This window comes from Pteropus alecto, unplaced genomic scaffold (genome assembly GCF_000325575.1).
Source record: "Pteropus alecto unplaced genomic scaffold, ASM32557v1 scaffold98, whole genome shotgun sequence".
Lineage (NCBI taxonomy): Eukaryota > Metazoa > Chordata > Mammalia > Chiroptera > Pteropodidae > Pteropus > Pteropus alecto.
Genome location: NW_006443570.1, coordinates 19714851 through 19733992, shown reverse-complemented (window position 1 = coordinate 19733992; position 19142 = coordinate 19714851). Strand labels below are relative to the sequence as shown.

The 19142-nt window shown below is 44.3% G+C and overlaps 2 protein-coding genes across 2 annotated transcripts in view; both read left to right on the top strand.

Moving 5' to 3' along the window:
* Window positions 1–14873, top strand: part of KIAA0100 (KIAA0100 ortholog) — a 24364-nt gene extending 9491 nt beyond the window's left edge. Inside the window, exons 17-39 of the mRNA XM_025041620.1 lie at window positions 46–237; window positions 376–578; window positions 728–846; window positions 969–1189; window positions 1542–1732; window positions 1866–1965; window positions 2105–2307; window positions 3102–3399; window positions 5664–5821; window positions 6092–6298; window positions 8883–8982; window positions 9218–9400; window positions 9800–9921; window positions 10291–10446; window positions 10533–10654; window positions 11213–11393; window positions 12038–12124; window positions 12325–12435; window positions 12575–12710; window positions 12813–12943; window positions 13123–13224; window positions 13523–13657; window positions 14075–14873. Coding sequence (XP_024897388.1) covers window positions 46–237; window positions 376–578; window positions 728–846; window positions 969–1189; window positions 1542–1732; window positions 1866–1965; window positions 2105–2307; window positions 3102–3399; window positions 5664–5821; window positions 6092–6298; window positions 8883–8982; window positions 9218–9400; window positions 9800–9921; window positions 10291–10446; window positions 10533–10654; window positions 11213–11393; window positions 12038–12124; window positions 12325–12435; window positions 12575–12710; window positions 12813–12943; window positions 13123–13224; window positions 13523–13657; window positions 14075–14257 — 3641 coding nt within the window. The 3' untranslated portion in view covers window positions 14258–14873. The remainder of the gene's footprint in view (window positions 1–45; window positions 238–375; window positions 579–727; window positions 847–968; window positions 1190–1541; window positions 1733–1865; window positions 1966–2104; window positions 2308–3101; window positions 3400–5663; window positions 5822–6091; window positions 6299–8882; window positions 8983–9217; window positions 9401–9799; window positions 9922–10290; window positions 10447–10532; window positions 10655–11212; window positions 11394–12037; window positions 12125–12324; window positions 12436–12574; window positions 12711–12812; window positions 12944–13122; window positions 13225–13522; window positions 13658–14074) is intronic.
* Window positions 14874–15010: 137 nt separating this feature from the next.
* LOC102894868 (uncharacterized serine/threonine-protein kinase SgK494) lies at window positions 15011–19142 on the top strand. Its single transcript, XM_025041623.1, has 12 exons — window positions 15011–15333; window positions 15728–15976; window positions 16064–16147; window positions 16277–16345; window positions 16720–16789; window positions 17024–17128; window positions 17317–17357; window positions 17601–17628; window positions 17734–17823; window positions 17908–17996; window positions 18127–18237; window positions 18679–19142. The coding sequence occupies exons 1-12, from the start codon at window positions 15277–15279 to the stop codon at window positions 18898–18900; spliced, it is 1215 nt and encodes a 404-aa protein (XP_024897391.1). The 5' UTR covers window positions 15011–15276; the 3' UTR covers window positions 18901–19142.

The following is a 19142-nucleotide window of genomic DNA, read 5'->3' as shown; positions in this document are numbered from 1 at the left end:
GATGGTCCCCTAAATAGCCAGTGTGTACCTTTCCTACAATAACAGTTCGGATAAGAGACTATCCTCGGTACCTGTTTGAGATCCGTGACTGGCGGCTGATGGGTCGACTCGTGGGCACTGAGCAGAGTGGTCAGCCTTGCTCCCGTCGGCGTCAAATCCTACACTTGGGGCTTCCATGGGGTAATGTGGCAGTAGAGAGGAACATGCCCCCATTCAAGTTCTACCATGACTTCCACTGTGAGTAGAGAAGGGCATTTGGTTTGGCTGAGGGATGTTGTGATGGCTGAAATGGAAGATGTTTCTTCCTTCTGTAGAGAAGGAAGAAAAGAGGGATATAGTTGTGTAACAAGCTGTACCTTTGCCTCTGTATCCCAGCGGAAATCTTCCAGTACACAGTGGTATGGGGCCCATGCTGGGATCCAGCCTGGACACTGATTGGCCAATCTGTGGACCTCTTGACTAAGCCCTCAGCTGACCCCAGCCCACCCTTGCCTTGGTGGGACAAGAGCCGTCTTCTGTTCCATGGGGACTGGCACATGGACGTTGAACAGGCGAACCTGCACCAGCTGGCTACTGAGGTGAGGGTCCAGAGAAGTTGTTTTCTCATTTGGATGGTATGGTTGGGGCTTATACAGCACTTGGGGGAAGGGAGAAAGGTACTGATTTGGGAGATGAGGGTGATACTTTTATCCATATCTCACCAAGTTCTTGTGGGGGATGGCTATAGGATCCTTACAACACAACAGAGAATATGCACTGGGAATGGAGCCACCTATCTTTTCACTGGAAACCTGGTCAGTTTGTGTTCAAAGGTGATTTGGATGTCAACGTGAGAACAGCCTCTAAGTGAGTGGAGTGATGGGTGGGACCTTAATAGGGTGAGGGACTCAGGGTGGATGGAGAGGGGAAGAGCCAAGGGGCTGCAAGTGACCAGGACACTGAGGACTGGGACTCTTCTTGTGAGGCAGGTATGATGACTGCTGTTTCCTTCACCTGCCTGACCTCTGCATGACACTGGACCTGCAGTGGCTATGCCATGGGAACCCCCATGATCACCATAGTGTCACTCTTCGGGCCCCAGAGTTCCTGCCTGAGGTGCCCGTGGGCCAGCTCCATGACTCCTACCGGGCCTTCCGCTCTGAGAACCTCAATCTCTCCATCAAGATGGATCTGACTCGGCACAGCGGGAGTGAGGCTTGGGTCTGGGACAGTGGGGAGGAAAGGCTGGGAGGATGGGCTTAGACACTGAGGAGTTCAGCTTAGTCCTCTGGGGAGGAGATAGGGAAAGGGCAAGGGAGGATTTGAGTTAGCACCTTTTTTTTTGAAGAGGGTTGTTGGAAGCCAAGAACATGGTAATGTGCTTTGGATCTTTGAAAGGAGAGGGTGTTGGGTATATTGAATATGGAGCCGAATGCTGTTTAGGTTTTTAAACCTCTAACCTTAGAGGTTTAAACCTCTAACTTTAAACCTAAAGTTAGGGAATGGTTTAGCTTCATCTCTATATTTTAACCATAGCTAGGAATTTATGCTTTCCTTTGCAGCAATATCCCAGCCCCGAATTCTACTATATAGTAGTACCTTGCGCTGGATGCAAAACTTCTGGGCAACTTGGACTAGTGTCACAAGGCCTATCTGCAGGGGCAAGCTCTTCAATAACATGAAACCCAGCAAGAAGAAACTTGGTCAGCACTACAAGCAGCTTTCCTTTACTGCACTCTTCCCCCAGCTGCAGGTCAGGCTCTGACATCCCTGCTGACATCTTCAGTTCTGTTCCCTTTCCTTAATTTACTTACTTTCTCATATCCGGTCTCTTAATCATCTCTCTCATGCTATCTTCATTCGATGTTATGCTCTCTTGTTGCCAGGTGCATTATTGGGCCTCATTTGCCCAGCAGCGAGGCATCCAGATTGAATGCAGTCAGGGCCATGTTTTCACTCGGGGAACTCAGCGGCTTATACCTCAAGGTACGGTCAAAAATTCCCTTTATTTCTCCTAGCCTATTCCTTGTTCTCTTTCTTTTTCTCAGTTCCCTTCCCTTTCTCTCTGTCCCATACATTTCTTCTGTACTGGTCTGCATGGGTTCTGTATGCCTCCTTTTCTCAGCGGGCACAGTGATGCGGCGCCTCATCTCTGACTGGAGTGTGACCCAGATGGTCAGTGACCTAAGTCAGGTGACTGTTCATCTGATGGCCTCGCCCACTGAAGAGAATGCTGATCACTGCCTTGATCCTTTGGTAACAAAGACCCACCTACTGAGCCTGTCCTCCCTCACCTACCAACGGCACAGCAGTCGCATGGCTGAGGAGGTACCGCCTGACACAGTCTCTTTATTACCTTATTTGTATTGGTAGGTGTTTTAGTCTACTCAGTTTGCCATAACAAAATACTATGGACTGGATGGCTTAAACAACAGAAATTTATTTCTCACAGTTCTGGAGGCTGGAAAGTCCAAGATCAGGGTGCCAGCATGGTCAGGTTCTGGTGAGGGCTCTCTTCCTGGCTTGTAGATATCTGCCTTTTTGCTGTGTCTTCACATGGTTCCAAAAGAGGGCACAAACTCTCATGACCTAATCTAAACCTAATTACTTTTTGAAGGCCCCATCTCCAATATCACATTGGAGAATATGGCCTCAACATATGAATTTGGGGGGGGACACAGTTCAGTCCATAGCACATGGTAATGTTCCTAACTATATCCCAATCATATATGTCATTACTTAAAGATGCACTTGCTTGTATCAGCTGTATGAGCATCTTTTTGTTTTGAAAATTCTTTTTTTCTCCTTCTGAAGATAGACTCTTGCCCTTCAGGAAATAGAGTACAACTTTTTTTCCAGTACCATATTTGCTGTCTTTTTCCCCCAATTAAGGAAGAATTTTAAGTTGAAATTCTTTGAGTCATTTAAAATACAGTGGGTATAGTCAGAGTGTAATCTAATACACATGCTCAGACCACTTAGTTTTTCTTTTTCCAGGGCCGTCTTGTCTCCCCCAGAACAGGTTTTTTATTCAACAAGCTTGTTTTTTATCTTTGCATTTGTAGTCTGGAGGAATGGTGGGAATTTTCATGCTACCTTGAGGTTCTTTTCCTGTTTCTTAGGAGCTCTCTACTCGAGTTGGGGATCCTGCCTTTCACACACACCAGCTGCACTTGGTAGATTTACGGGCTTCCTGGACAACCACCAATCGGGACATTGCCTTTGGTTTATATGATGGCTACAAAAAGGCAGCTGTACTCAAACGTAATCTCTCTACTGAGGCCCTGAAAGGGTTAAAGATTGATCCCCAGATGCCAGCCAAAAAGCCAAAGCAGAGTGTCCCCACCAGTGCCCCAGCCCCACCACCTCCTGTCAGTACTCCCAGCTTTAGTGGACAGCCTGATAAGGGGTCATCAGGAGGTAAGCTGGGAGAGGTGAGACTCCAATGGGTTAGGTTTAAAATATGTGCTTCGACAGGAGTTTGAGGAGCACTAAATCATGTCTGGTTCTGTCTAGGCATAGAGATGAAACTATTATTTTTCCATTTAAGCCATGGAAGTCTTAGATAGCAATGATAAAGGGCTTTAAAGGGTCTGGTCCCGTGGCTAGGAGAAGGATCAGGAAAGAATGATGGGGCCAACATAGGATGAGTAGAGGAAAGAAGCAAAGGATTAGAGAATTGTTTTGTGTTTCAATGAATTATTTTGTTTAGTCAAATATTGAGTACTTAACAGGCACAAAGCGCTGTGCTGGGTTCAGTGAGGGATATAGAATATAGACATTCTACTGGCCTCAAGTTTATCATTTGGATGAGTTATGATTAGTTTATTCATTCAATCACTTATTCTTAGATTCATTTTAGCTTTATTGAGGGTTTATAATGTACCAGACTTGATCCTAGACATTAGAGATACAAAGATGGGAGGAATCTCAGAAACTAATAGACATGCAAATTATTTTATTATGAAAATGCTCAAGAAAAAAATGTTCAAGAAGAAAGCATTTAAATCAGCGTAGAGAAATCTAGAAAGTCTTCACAGTGAAGATGATAGTTGAGAAGGGTCATAAAAGATGAGTAAGAGTTCAATAGGCAAGGAAAGAGGAGAGGGCATTTTAAAGGGAGGGAATAACAAGTACAGAGGAATGCAAGTTCATGGTGAGTTTAAGAACAGGGTAAAAAGTGATAAATGCCACAAGAGAGAAATTAAAGACAATGGAAGTTGTTCTTGACTAGAGTGAGGGAAGGAGTGCAATCAGGGAAGGTTTTATTGAGGAAATAGCATTTGATCTGGACCCTGAAGGCTTAGTATGGATTGAACATGTGGAAATGGGAAAGAAGGGCATCTAAGGCAGAATATCTTGAATAGGAGTGGAATTGGTAAAGCTCAATACATTCAAAGGAGATTGAACAATTTGGTTGGCATAGAGAGTAGCTAAAGGAGAGAAGTGAGAGAAGATGCTGGAAAGGAAAGATCATCAAAGGCCTTTCATGCAAGAATGAGTGTTTGGTCATCATTCAGCAGACAATGAACTACTGAAGGTTTTTGAATGGGGTGTCATGATAAATTTTACTTTTAAAAAGATAAATCTGGCAGCAGTGCAGAGGAGTACTAGAGAAGAAGGAACTGGAGGTGGGGGACAAATTAGGAAACTATTTTGTCTCAACAAGAGGCAACAAAGGCCTGAACTAGGTACAGAGTGGACTAGGGAGAAAGCGAAGATGAGGCTAAACAGGTTTGGGTTGTTGGTTTGGACATACTGAGTTTGTGATACAAGTAGTACATCAGGGTAATGTTTAACAAACAACTGGAAATGAGGGTCTAAAAGCTTAGGGCTAGAGATAGAGCTGAGAGTTTCAGCATAGAGGTAAGAGTTAATGCAAAGGGGATGATAATAGGTGCTTACTGTGTGGCAGGTACCCTGCAAAATACTTTTATATATTATTCCATTAAATTCTGTCAACAATCTTATGAGATAGTTACTGTTATTTTATGGACAAGGAATCTGAGAACATGGAGAGGTTAAAGCAAGCTGCTGAAAATCACAACTGGCAGAGATAGGATTTCAAACTAAGGCAGACTAGCCTAATTCTGGAGACTGTGCTCTTAACCATAACACTGTTAGATGAACTCATGAGAATAATGAATAAGAGAAGGGAACATGCCAAGAATAGACCTTAGGAGATACTTATTTCTGAGGCCTGGGAGAAGGAAGAAGGTGTAGAGGCATAATCAGAGGAAGTAGTAGAGCTAGCACACAGTGGCACTGATTGGTTTCACATGGAAAGGAGCGGTCAACAAACAAATAGCGTTTAAAATAATATGAAATGAAAAATATAAGGAACAGAAAAGGGGAGTGGGAATCCTAGAGTAATATAAGGAACAAAAAAGGGGGTGAGAATCCTAGAGTAATCCAGAGGTGGACATGCCTAAAAGAAAAAATGCTACCACTTACATAGCATTTCTGTTTTCCTTGGGAACCTGTTACTTTTATTAGTATTGAGGAGAAAATGAAATGACAACCTTTTTTTGCCCTCAGGGGTTGTAGGGTGGGGTAGATTGGAGTTGTAGGTTGGACAGAATACATTCTAGCCTTTACCTAGCCAGAGAAATGGAAGGAAGGTCAATTTGGATGTGTTCCCTATTTCTTTGAGACTGATTTCCTGCTTCCTACTTCTCTGCCAGGTGCCTACATGTTGCAGAAGCTGATTGAAGAGACAGATAGATTTGTAGTGTTCACAGAAGAGGAGTCAGGTGTGAGTGATCAGTTGTGTGGCATTGCTGCCTGCCAGACGGATGATATATATAACCGAAACTGCCTTATCGAGCTGGTCAACTGCCAGGTACCATCTCTTTACCAGAGCACCCCAACATTGAGCTAGATCATAATCTTATGTGTTCACCTTCCCCCACCTCTAAATACGAATGGGTGGATAGAGCAAAAAATTATTCCTTCCAGCAGGTATCATGGATAATATCTAAAAGCCATTAGTGTTCGTTCACTCAGTAAGCCAGAGTTAAAATCCAGCTGTAGTTATTGGTACAATCCTCTCACGAACCTTCTCATTTTCCTTGGTAACTTGGTCCTGTGACTGCTTCTGTCTCTGGCATAGATGGTTCTTCGTGGAGCAGAAACAGAAGGCTGTGTTATTGTGTCAGCTGCCAAAGCCCAGCTGCTGCAGTGTCAACACCATCCAGCCTGGTATGGTGACACATTGAAGCAAAAGACATCTTGGACTTGCCTATTAGATGGCATGCAGTACTTTGCCACCACTGAAAGCAGCCCTACCGAGCAGGATGGCCGACAGCTCTGGTTAGAGGTTAGTCAGCAGGGCTGCGAAGGCCCATTATATCCCATTTCCCATAATTGGCCTCTTCCACCAGAATAGCTGCAAGTTTCTTGACAATACCTGTTGGCTACCAGTTTAACAGAGTAGTGAGACTGACAACACCTCAAATGTAAGAACTGTAGGCAGTTGTTTTTTTTTTTTTTAAATCTCATGCTATTATATTTCATTGCAAGGGAGATTTTCATTTCCCAGTGCTAGGATAAAATAGGTTGGAACTTGTTTTTGAAAAGAATGCTGACCCCTATTAATAAGATCACACTAATCAGCAGACAGTCTGAAAACAGGCAGTAAGTCAGAATTTTAGATACGCTCTCTATCTGTTCTTTCTCTGATCTCTTCTTATGAAGATGATTGACTGGTTGTTTCAGCAAGGCAGTAAGGATGAATAGAAAGATTGTTTGTCTAGGAGTCAGGTTATATGAAGTCTAATGCCAGCTTTGCCACTATAGCAGCATTAGCCTTTGGGCAAATGATCTTTGTTTGTAAAATAGAGTTCTAATACTTCACCCTCACAAGATTGTTGAAAAGATCAAGTGAGAAAGTACTTTGAAAAATATAAAGCTTCATTCAGATGGAATGTAGTCTCATCGTTTTTTAAAAGTAGTATGTCTGGGGAGGTCTGTGTGTCAAGATAATATTTTTAGATGGTGAGATTGTGAGCAGTGGTTATAAATTTTGAGCTTCTTGGTAAAACCAAATTTGCACTATAATGTCTAGAATATAATATCGGAATCATTAGGAGATCTAACGATTATGACACCTACCTAGCCAATATTTTGCATTGTTATTACTTACTTTTAACAGGTGTTATGTGTTCACATTGTGCTGGTCATGGTACACCCAAAAGAGTTACTAGATCTAGCTATGTTCAATAAAGACTGATGTGTGAACATCATTTGCCATTATACTTAATGGGGATAAAGCTAACCCCTCTTCCCTGGCTCATGCCTCTTACTCCAGTGATATTAGGGCTCAATCCAGGCAACCTCAAATGTAATTATTTAAGAGGTAATAAACACTTAATCAGATGTCAAGACAAGTAAGGGTCAAGTTACTTGGTAATATGAGAGTCATGCTGATATATTACAGCTGTGGTTCAGGCAAGCAGTGCTCTTTACCAGTAGTGCCAGGAGGTAGGCACAGAAGATATGAATTACTCACACAGAGGAAGGCAGAATGAGCTATGCAAGGTCTACCTATCAGGCATTTTCTGAGCCTGAGCTTTTAGGCATGCCTTCTTTTGCAGGTAACCCCTTTTTTTCCCCCCTTAGGCTATGATAGTAATATTAGAGTGGAATGTCCTTGGTTTAGGTGGGAGGGACTTTGATCTTGCCTTTCCTACATAAATTTTTTTGAGCTTGGCAGATCTGTTTATTGTCTTCCATATCACTCATTCTGCAATTCACTTTTCAACTAGGCAGAGAGAGTCAAAAGAATTCAGTCTTCTTTCATGGCAACAGTGCAGAGTGGTTATCTGAAGACAGAAAACAGCAAGAGCACAAATACATGAATACCAAACTGGGTGGGAAATTTTGATTTTGATGAAAATTTTGCCCATGATACGATTTGATTTTTGATAAAATTTAACATAAAATTTACCCTCTCAACCCTTTTTAAGTGTATAGTTCAGTAGTATTAAATACATTGATAATGTTATGCAATCATGACCACAATCCATCTTCATAACTCTGATCATCTTGTAAAACTGAAACTATACCTGTTAAACTGTAACTCCCCACTTCTCAGTCTTTGGCAACTACCTTTCTACTTTATGCGTGTATGGTTTTAACTGCTCTTAAGTACCTCGTATCAGTGGAATTATACATTATTTTTGTGTGTATGTTACTGCCTTATTTCACTTAGTGTAATATCCTCAACGTTCATCCATGTTGTAGCGTATGTCAGAATTTCTTTTTTAAGGATGAATATTATTACATTGTAGGTATGTACCACATATTGCTTATTCATCCATTGATGGACATGTGTGTTGCTTCCCCCTTTTAGCTATTGTGAATAATGCAGCTATGGACATGGGTGTACAACTATCTCTTCGAGACCCTGCTTTCACTTCTTTTGGGTATATACCCTTAAGTGGAATTACTGGATCATATAGTAGTTCTATTTAATTTTTTGAGGGACTGCCATACTGTTTTCCTTAGCGGTTGCACCATTACATTTCCACCAATGTTGCACAAAGTTTCCAATTTCAGCATATCCTTGCCAACACTTGTTGTTTTCCATGTTTTTGATAATAGCCATCCTAATGGGTGTGAGATGAGACTTGATTTGATTTTAACCTAGCTTGTTTTTCTAGCCTGAGGCCTGCGGGCCTGGCAAAATGTGCATGTAACTCAGTTGGGTTTGGGGAATTTGGGTGGTTTGGGTGGTTTGAGCAGTTTGGACCAGGAGAAAGACAGTATGTCTTCCATCTCAGGAGATCTTTCAAACAGTTACAGGAAGGGGAAGTCTAAATAGTATAACTACTTGCACCCAGTCGGCCAGGACAAGCTACTAATTCCCCAGGAGTTAAAGGTGCCTGTATCTCATTCTTTAGGTGAAGAATATCGAGGAGCACCGACAGCGTAGTCTGGACTCTGTGCAGGAGCTGATGGAGAGTGGGCAGGCAGTGGGAGGCATGGTTACCACCACCACAGGTCAGCTCTTCCCTCTTCCCCATCATGTGGTTAGGAGCAGATGTATATCCCAAAGGAGCCTTATTTTCTTAACTACTCTTAAGATCAGTATATGCTGGAGTAGGATCATTTTGTGTTAGGCTAGGTTGAAAGCAAGTGTCTAGAGTTCTCTAGACATCACACACAGCTAGCTGGGAGGCTCTCACAATACCTCTATTGAGAATATCTTTTTCTTTTCTCTACCATCTCTTCCCAGATTGGAACCAGCCAGCTGAGGCACAACAAGCCCAGCAAGTCCAGCGGATCATTTCACGCTGCAACTGCCGAATGTACTATATTAGTTACAGCCATGACATTGATCCTGAGCTGGCAACTCAGATTAAGCCACCTGAGGTTCATGAGAATCAGGAAAAGGAAGATCTCCTAAAGAAGCAGGAAGGTAATTAGAGCTTGAAAGTCTTTTAGGAGCAGACTAGGAAGCTTGTGAAAGCTTCCTAGTCTGCTCCTGAAACACTTTCCTAAGTGGTTTTATTTCCTAAGTTGTTTTCAGACAGTAGTGTTATTAAAGGTTCCACTCTGCACTGGGCATTAACATTTCACTTTGCTCTGCATTTTGTAAGTTCTATGATAGAATAACCTATACTTTTGGAGGAAACTGGAAAGAATGGGTATTGTTTGATTCTGAAATAAGCAAACATGTTTCTACCCATGAGCATTTCTCACCAAGCCCGTTCTATGGGGTTAATTAACAGGAGTGGTTCCAGATATGGGTTAGGAAATGGGGTAGATATTTAAGTGGAAACTTGAGCCTCTTATTTAGCTGCTTATAATTACCTAGGGGCTGTGGATACCTTCACCCTCATCCATCATGAGCTGGAAATCTCCACCAACCCTGCTCAGTATGCCATGATCCTGGACATTGTCAACAACCTGCTACTCCATGTAGAACCCAAGCGGAAGGTGAGCATGGGCCCCTATAGAATGCCATTTAGCCTAACAGGAACCCCTTATCTAGGAAAGGTCCGAGTACCCCTGAGACTATAGAGCTTACTTGTTTTTCTTGGTCAGTTCTCTACTCAGTCATTTAAATACCTCTAGAAATAGTAAGTACTCCCCACTTCCATCATTCCTACCCTGTGGGACTGGCTTATTGTGAAATCCACATTGCCAAATCTGCATTGGCCTACCCCTTACTCTTGCTGCTAATAGTGACAGATAAAGGTGAGCTTTTCAAAAGAGATCCCCACTTATTGTTCCTTTCTCTATTTCACTTTACTGTAAGACTCGTCTATTAGAAAATCTTGTTCATTTCCTTTTCCATTCCTTTAGGAGCACAGTGAGAAAAAGCAGCGTGTCAGATTCCAGCTTGAGATTTCTAGCAATCCAGAGGAGCAGCGCAGCAGCATATTACATCTGCAGGAGGCTGTGCGGCAGCATGTGGCCCAGATACGGCAGTTAGAAAAGCAGATGTATTCCATCATGAAGGTAGTGACCCGGGCAGTCTTGAGGACCAGGAGGTTTCCTAGGACAAGGGAGATCTCCTCTCAGTTTCTCCTGTCCTTGCTCCCTAGTCTTTGCAGGATGACAGCAAGAATGAGAACCTGTTTGACCTGAACCAAAAGCTTCAGTTGCAGCTAAACCAGGAGAAGGCCAGTCTACAACTGGAAAGTGAAGAGCTTAATATTCTCATCAGGTGCCACAGAGCATTCTTTCCCTGTCTTTTTCTAGTTGCCAGCTGCAGTCAATTTCTCTTCTTTGGCCATGTTCTGATAGTCTTTAGATTTAGTGTACATTATCAAAGGATGATGTAGTAGATTTCAGACACCTCTTCCTGAACGAGCCTTACTGGACTTAGCCAAGAGGTTGAGAACAGGAGAGCTCTTCCATTGGATCATAAATAGAGTACCTCCTGGGAAACGAGAAAAATAGATAGTTGGAAAAGATCACTTTTGTGGTCTTGATACTGTGCAGCTAATATCTTGAAAATAATTTGAAGTTGATTAGTAAGGAACACAACTACAGATATAATTGTAGTAGGAAGAGAGAAGCTGTAGAACTGAAAGATGGGATTGTGTTCCCATGGCCCAGGGTATGAGGAGTAATGAATCCTGTGAAAAAAATTTAGAGAATAGCTGTTCCAGAATGGGTCTATCTCTGGATTTACCCCCTGCATCATTCTAGAGCATTCCACCTCACCCTCAACCTGAGTGCTATTGCCCTTATTGGCTTTGACCCTAATGTTCATTTATAGATGTTTTAAGGATTTCCAGTTGCAGCAGGCCAACAAGATGGAGTTGCGAAAGCAGCAGGAAGATGTGAGTGTGGTCCGTCGCACTGAGTTCTACTTTGCTCAGGCACGATGGCGCCTAACAGAGGAAGATGGACAGCTAGGAATTGCTGAGCTGGAGCTTCAGAGGTTCCTCTATAGCAAGGTATTGGGTATATACAGTCACACACGCGCAGCTGTATTGAGAAGCACTGACCTATCTCAAGAGTCTAACTCACAAAAAGATTTTAAAAAAGGGACTAATTATTATATGACTATTAATAATAGTATTAAAGATTATTGAAACGAGCAGAGTTTCTCTTAGATACATCTGTTTGTATTATTAAATAATACAGTTATATAGATGAGGTTGATCAAATACTTCCCTCCTTGAATAAGAATATCCCTAGAAATGTGACCCATAGAGTCACTTGTATTCTTCAGAGTCCTACTTGGAATAGAACCATTAACTCTATACTGGCATTCAGCTTTACTGCAATTACCCATGGCATAGAGGAGAGGACATTGTTCATTACCTGGCACACCCCCACCCCTGATGTTTGGAAATGAATGAGACTACTTTTGAATGTCACAGTGACTGGGAAGCACTACTGGCATTTAGTGCCCTGGCCAGTAGCACCCATGAGAAACACTGGATTAGAGAATACATGAAGTTGAAAGAGATATTAAAGGTTGGGATTAGGCATATGGAGAACCTGAAAACAAATAGGATATGTAGCAATTCTCTAGCAAGCTCTTGAGAAAAGCTTATAGTGGATTGGGGTTGGGGTGGGGAATCTGTCTTTATAGGTGAATAAGTCTGATGACACAGCAGAACATCTTCTGGAATTGGGCTGGTTCACTATGAACAACCTCCTTCCTAATGCTGTCTACAAGGCAAGTTTTATTTTCCCATTCCTATCCCATTCCTAACTTCCTAGCACAGAGCATTTGTAATGGCCCTTCCACATAAATGCACTACTAGAAACAGTATGGTGGTATGAGATGGTGAAAGCTTGCCCATCTTGGAAAGACCATTGCTTCTCCCATCAAGTCTGCAGAGGAGTTTTAGGTTGATTTATCACTCTATCCCGCAGGTAGTCCTGCGGCCCCAGAGCTCCTGCCAGTCTGGGCGACAGCTAGCCCTCCGCCTCTTCAGCAAAGTCCGGCCCCCTGTTGGGGGTATCTCTGTTAAGGAGCACTTTGAGGTTAGTAAACAGTCCTTTGGGGACCCAGGAACAAGGGGCAGTCAGAAGCTATCTGTGCATTATATTATGCTATTAGGGGTAGGTAAACTGAGGGATGATGTCTGAGCTTAATTGCTTCTTCAGCCTTTTTCCTCTTTAGGTGAATGTGGTGCCTCTCACCATCCAGCTGACACACCAGTTCTTCCATAGAATAATGGGCTTTTTCTTTCCTGGACGAAGTGTGGAAGATGATGAGGTTGGTGATGAAGAAGATAAGTCCAAACTGGTGACTACTGGTGAGAACTTTTATGGTGGAACTCCAGAGGACTAGAGTAGCAGCCTCAGACAACTGAAGCTTGAGAGAGAGGACAACAGCTGGTGTGCTTGCTTTTTCATAGGAATACCAGTGGTGAAGCCTCGGCAGCTGATTGTAACAGATGATGCAGCAGCACTGGGCCCTGGGAAGGGTGTGGCGCAGGGCTTGAATCGGAGTTCTGGGGTCAGAAGATCATTTCGCAAAGCCCCTGAGGTACTGGGCATTCCCCTGATGTTAGAAAAAATCAAGAGTCCTGGGGTACTTTGGCTTGGCTGGGGATTTCTTCTGTCGCTTTTGAGTCTACTCCAGGGGTGAAAGGAGATGAATATCTTTGGGGTCCTAAGTTTCTTCTGATGGTTTTAGGAGCTCACACTCCTTTCTGCCTTTTCTAGCACCCTGTGGATGATATTGACAAGATGAAAGAGCGAGCAGCCATGAACAACTCCTTCATCTACATAAAGATTCCACAGGTTCCACTGTGTGTTAGCTACAAGGTTTGCTCCTCCCCAGCACTTTCTAAAATGTGGGAAGGGAACCAAATAAGATCATCCAAGATTAAAGACAGGGAGATAGTCCAGCTTGTGAAGGTGGAATATGGGTGATAAATCTTTTTCCTCTGCTCCCCTCAGGAGTTAGTATCATTACTAGACTGAGGTAAGGAGAAATTATCTATAGGTTGCTGCTACAGAAAGGTACTAGACTTGGACTCAAGTACTGGTTTGGACTTAAAATGGCAGCTGATGTATTTTTTTCCATCTTCTTTTCTCTCCCCTCCCCAACCTTCCATTGCAGGGTGAGAAGAACAGTGTGGACTGGGGTGACCTTAACCTGGTGCTGCCCTGTCTGGAGTACCACAATAATACATGGACATGGCTAGACTTTGCCATGGCTGTCAAGAGGGATAGCCGCAAAGCCCTGGTTGCCCAGGTATTCCAGCAGAGTTCATGGCTGTTTGGTTAGCAGGGGAAGGCAGGCAGATCCTCTGCTCAGGATCATCTCATTGTAGGATGTATTAACAAGCAGCCAGCCTTGGGATGGGGCAGGTGAATGAAGTGAGCTACTTCTATCTCTGACCCTCTATGTCCTTGCTTAGGTGATTAAATTGAGTGTTTACTGTTTCACATGTTAACTACTGTTGATTTTTAGGGAACTGAAGGTTTGACATAACTAGGTTTAGCATGAGTTCTAATTGGACTGTAAGCCTCTTGAAAGCAGAGATCATTTTAGGATTTGAATTGCCTCATTGTGTCTTTATGTAAGTTTAATAAATCTTTATTGACTTGGTTCATTGCGATTTGTTCTGCTTGTCCCACTAATATTTACCTTCCATTTTATTCCTGTCAGGTAATCAAAGAGAAGCTAAGGCTGAAACCTGCAACAGGATCTGAGGTCCGGGGAAAGCTAGAAACTAAATCAGACCTCAACATGCAACAGCAGGAAGAGGAGGAAAAAGCCCGGCTCCTCATCGGTTTAAGTGTGGGCAACAAGAACCCTGGCAAGAAGTCCATCTTTGGCAGGCGCAAGTGATCCAGCAATCCGAGAGTGGCTGCAATACAGGATCTGACTGGCTTAGGCCCCAGGGACTTGTGGGATGGGAGGCGCTTCATTTCATCCATCAGGATTTGTGGGGGTTAGGAGCCCAGAGGGTACTGCAGATAGAGGCACTGCTCTTTAGCACTTGGCCTGAGCATGGTGGATAATAATGCTGAGTTCTACCTTGCACTCATCAGTGGCAGGCCCAGTGCCAGAGAGGCATCAAGAGAGCAAGACCCAGGGAACTGCCCCAGGACTAGGAATTGGTTCCCTTGGGGTTAACTGAAAGGGTGGGGGACAATTCTGATCAAGTGTGATAAATTTTTATAGACATATATATATAAATATATATATTTCCTAAATGTAACTGCTTTCCCTCTGTGCCAGAAACTTGGGGGTCAAGGGAGGGCTGGTCTTCTGTCTCTCATTCCACTGCCTTGTATGAAAGAGGTATTAGTGTTCTGGGGGGAATTAGCCTCTCCCCAATATGTGCCAAGCTTACTTGGGGAGATGGTAATAGGAGCCAGGGCTGGCCATGGGTCCTTTTGGGGTATGCCCTGGAGAATGGTAAGAAAATGATTTAAAGAGAAAAAATATATTTTAAATTTGATGCTGGTTTTTTTTGTGTGTGTGTGTGTGTGTATTGAATGTATGGGTTCAATTTGTGTGTATCTTTTCCTCTCCATCAACTTAAGACTCATCCTCTAGCTGCCACTCTAATGAGAGTGGCCTCTTCTCTTCTGTCTGAAACCGTATCACAGATATTTCCCAGTTCTGGTGTGACACTGGCCCCATGCTAATAGTTCTCTGCACATTTTAGTTTTGGCTGTAAACCTTAACCCGGGGTGATAGAATTTGGGGATAAAGGTGAGGTTTGGCTGTGTCACTTGCATCTCTAGTTATAAACAGCAAGGAAGAGGTGGGGCTCGTGTAATGCAGCATCAGGGGGAGGAACTGCTTATGTAACTGGGACAGCAGATTTAGCCAAAGGAGAGAAGAGGCAAAGGCTGGGGATGGGAACGGCGAGCTGCCGGCAGGGGCAACACACCCAGGTGGCTGCTCCTAATAAGGTACGATGTTGGGCTCTGGCACCCTGTTTAGGGGAGGTGAAGGAGGCCTGGGGCTTGAAGCCTGGGAAATGACTGGTGAGGAGCATATTAGTGATACTCACTGTGGGGGTGGGGCAGGGAGGCTATACTGTGAAAGTATCCCAGCCCCATACTGGGAGGCTCAGGCTGAATTTTTGATCCCTCATGGGTAAAATGTCCAATATTGTTTTCCTAGAGGATCTGAATTGTGTCCAGTTAATCTAGGCCTTGGCCAAAGCAAGTTTAGTGGCAATTTTGCCTGGCCTCAAAAATGTACCCCTAGGGTTGAGATTTGAGGGAGTGCCTGCTGAGATGGCTGAAGGAACCTGTAATGCTTCTAGGGCGGAAGTTTTAGAGTGGCTCCCTTGGCTCTCAGCAGGGTGGCAACATCCAGGGCCCCTGGGTCCGAGGCTGGAAGAGCCTTTGGTCAGGTGTAGGGACCACCAGGTCAGTTCTGGAAGAGCTGTGGAGACTGCGGGGCGCTCAGTGCCTGCAACAGGAGCCTCTGGAGCCAGCCCCACTTCTAGTGGAGAAACCTCTGTCTGAGTGGCCAGTGCCGCAATTCATCAATCTCTTTCTGCCGGAGTTTCCCATTAGGCCCCTTAGGAGGCATCAGCAACTGAAGGTAGGTCAATTGAATCTCTTGAAGGGGTCTCAATTTTGGGAAATCTAGACCAGTCTCAATTGCCCTGTTCTCCATTTTTCTGTACAGATTATAGGCTTTGTGGCTAAAGGCTCCTTTGGAACTGTCTTCAAGGTGCTAGATTGTGGCCAGAAAGCAGTATTTACAGTGAAGGTAGGGACCTAGGTACTGTACCACATTCTTCTCTAGTTCCTGTCTCCAGTCTTGGTTCTAGAAAGTTAAGAGGAATAAGCGATTCAACACTATTCCCTTCTGGGAGTCATCACTCCTTTCCTTTTATAGGTGGTGCCCAAGGTCAAGGTCCTCCAGAGGGACATCCTGAAGCAGTGCAAAGATGAGGTTAGCATCCAGGTAGGCACAGAGCCCCTGGAAAGGATCCTAGGAAGAACTAAACTACAGGTGGAGAAAGCACTTTTCTTGTCCAGTTATCCTGCTCTTCCTAGTTTTGCCCCACTCTCTGCCACAACAAAAGTATACCCTGGGAAAAGTAGCTATCAGCAGAGTTCTTCTAGGTCCTGCCAGGGAAATCTCTCCAGCATGTCTCAGTGTGTTCCTTATTATTATGCTGGTTTCCAGATTACCAGGCAGGCAGTTTAGTTGACCTGAACTGAGAGGTAGGGCAGCAGCCCCCTTTATGCACAAGTAGGTATATTCTGACTTCTTCTCTGCCTTGATCCTCTCACTGATACTGTTTTTTCCTAACTTTCTGTTTTCTTTGTCCCTAGCGACAGATCAACCATCCTTTTGTACATGGTTTGGGGGACAGTTGGCAGGGAAAACGGCACCTGTTCATTAGTGAGTGACTCGCCTCTCTCCTCATTCCCAAGAGTCCTTCTACCATACTCCCCACCTGAGATTACCCACCCTTTGGCTTGTTCTGCCTTTGCTTTGTTCCCCTTCTTATAGCATTTCTCTCTCCCAAAGGGAGAGGGAACAGCAGGTGGCATCAGTTTGGGCAGGAGGCCTACAGTGCCTCAAACCCAGGCACAGTAACCTCCAAATATTGCCTAGACTTCTGGTGCTTTGCAGTGTGCAGCTACTGTAGCACAGATCTGTACTCCCTGTGGTCCACTGTTCGCTGCTTTGCTGAGGCTTCCATCCGCCTCTTTGCTGCTGAGCTGGTCCTGGTGCTGTGTAAGTGAAACAAGAGTGGTAATGGAAATGAAGGAAAAATTAAGGGTGGGGGAGAAGAGAACTGATATTAACTCGGGGGTGGGGGAGGGGGTTGTCAAAGAACAGAGATAGGGATGGGGTGGGGCTACCAGAGAAATTGGAAAGGACAAGAGCGCTTCAGCACACCCTACACTTGCTGTCATCCACAGGCTATCTCCATGACTTGGGCATCATCCATCGAGATGTGAAGGTAGAATTAAGTGCTTTTTTTCTTTGTCTGAGGAGGGGCCTCAGTAAGTTCCACAGGTACAAGGTAGGGGGAAGCTGAGAACAGTTGACCTTGGGACCCTCATGGGTGTAAGGATTTCAGCAAAGATCCTCCAGGTATAGACTTAAATGCTGAGTAGGGCATCCTTTTCAGCTGGGGGGTATATATGATGAAAGTGTCAAAAGGAAAGGGATGAATAATAATTTCTCACCTGTGATTTTTCAGATGGAAAATATCCTCATGGATGAACGAGGTAAATCCTTTTCCTAGCCCCAGATGAGAGGTACTCCAGTTTGGGAATGAATCATAGCAGATGGGGGGTTAGAAAAGAGTGGTGGTGTTATGTTACCTTTTATAGGTCATCTGAAACTGACAGACTTTGGTTTGTCCCGCCACCTGCCCCAGGGAGCTAGAGCCTATACTATTTGTGGCACTCTTCAATACATGGGTAAGAGAGAGGCTAAAATTGGTGGGTAATTATTGGGCATTATAGCCCACAGATGTCAGTGACAAGTATCTTTTAAATCTGTAGCCCCAGAGGTCCTGAGTGGAGGGCCTTACAACCATGCTGCTGATTGGTGGTCCCTGGGTGTCTTGCTTTTCTCTCTGGCAACTGGAAAGGTGAGAGAATGGTAGTGACACTGGGCAGAGAAGAGAGGAGCTTTGCTCTGTGGTGGGAAGAAGGAGGACCTTAAGAGACCTTGCCTTACTCCTACTCAGGAATGATATCACTCCCCTGCCCCCAACTCAGTTCCCAGTGGCTGCAGAGAGAGATCATGTGGCCATGTTGGCAAGTGTGACCCACTATGACTCTGAGATCCCAGCTTCTCTTAACCAGGGGCTCTCACTTCTGCTCCATGAGGTAAGGGTGAGCACTGCTTTCCTTCTTGACTACCAAACTATTTACTCTCTCCTTTCCCTATCATTGAAGTGTATGTCCCCATTCCTCTGATTACTTTTTTGGGGGGGTGGGGAGCTCCACCTTGATCAAGTACTGCGTCACTACTTGCTCCTTAACCAGCACTTCAAATTTCGTTCCTGTTTTCTGGTCCTCTAAATCTCCCCATCCATAACAGGTCACTTCTGAGAGAGTGGGCCAGTGCCGCTTTCTTACCAATACTGCTGCTTTATTCCTACCTTTGCCCCCAAATTAGTCTGTCTCCCTCTTTTACAAATCCTCTTCTCTTTAGTGTTGTTCTTCCTGCCCTCCACAGGAAAAAATGAACTTTTTTCCTTTTTCACCTTCTCTGTTCAGCCCCTTTCCTATCCCAGCCCTCAGCCTTCATGCTCTATTTCCCTTCAGCTCTTATGCCAGAATCCCCTCCAGCGTCTACATCATTTGCATCACTTCCAGGTCCACCCTTTCTTTCGGGGTGTGGCCTTTGACTCAGAGCTACTACAGAAGGAGCCAGTGAACTTTGACATGGAGACACAAGCTACCCAGCCTAGTCCATCGGAGTCTATGTTCTTCAAGGACTTTGACTGTAACCTGGAGTCCTACCTGGGTCACCCCAGCTTTGCTTGAACCCCTCTACTGTAGATTGGGGCCCATCTGGAACCTGAGGATCTCCTCCACTGCCAACTCAGTATGACCACCTTGATGACCCAGTTTGTTTTACCATTCTATTATTGTTATCATTCTCTTATTCTTCTAGGCATTTTGTACCAGCATTCAAATTTTGGGCATTTTACTACTAGCAGCCACAACTGACCTCAGCCCTTCCCCCATCACACAACCCACTTCTCAATTAAACATTTCAGATCAGA

Coding starts and splice junctions, on each gene's coding strand:
- LOC102894868 (XM_025041623.1), top strand. CDS start 15,277: ATGGGAACGGCGAGCTGCCGGCAGGGGCAACACACCCAGGTGGCTGCT. Junction 15,977..16,063: donor GGAGGCATCAGCAACTGAAG/GTAGGTCAATTG, acceptor TTTTCTGTACAG/ATTATAGGCTTTGTGGCTAA. Junction 16,148..16,276: donor AAGCAGTATTTACAGTGAAG/GTAGGGACCTAG, acceptor TTCCTTTTATAG/GTGGTGCCCAAGGTCAAGGT.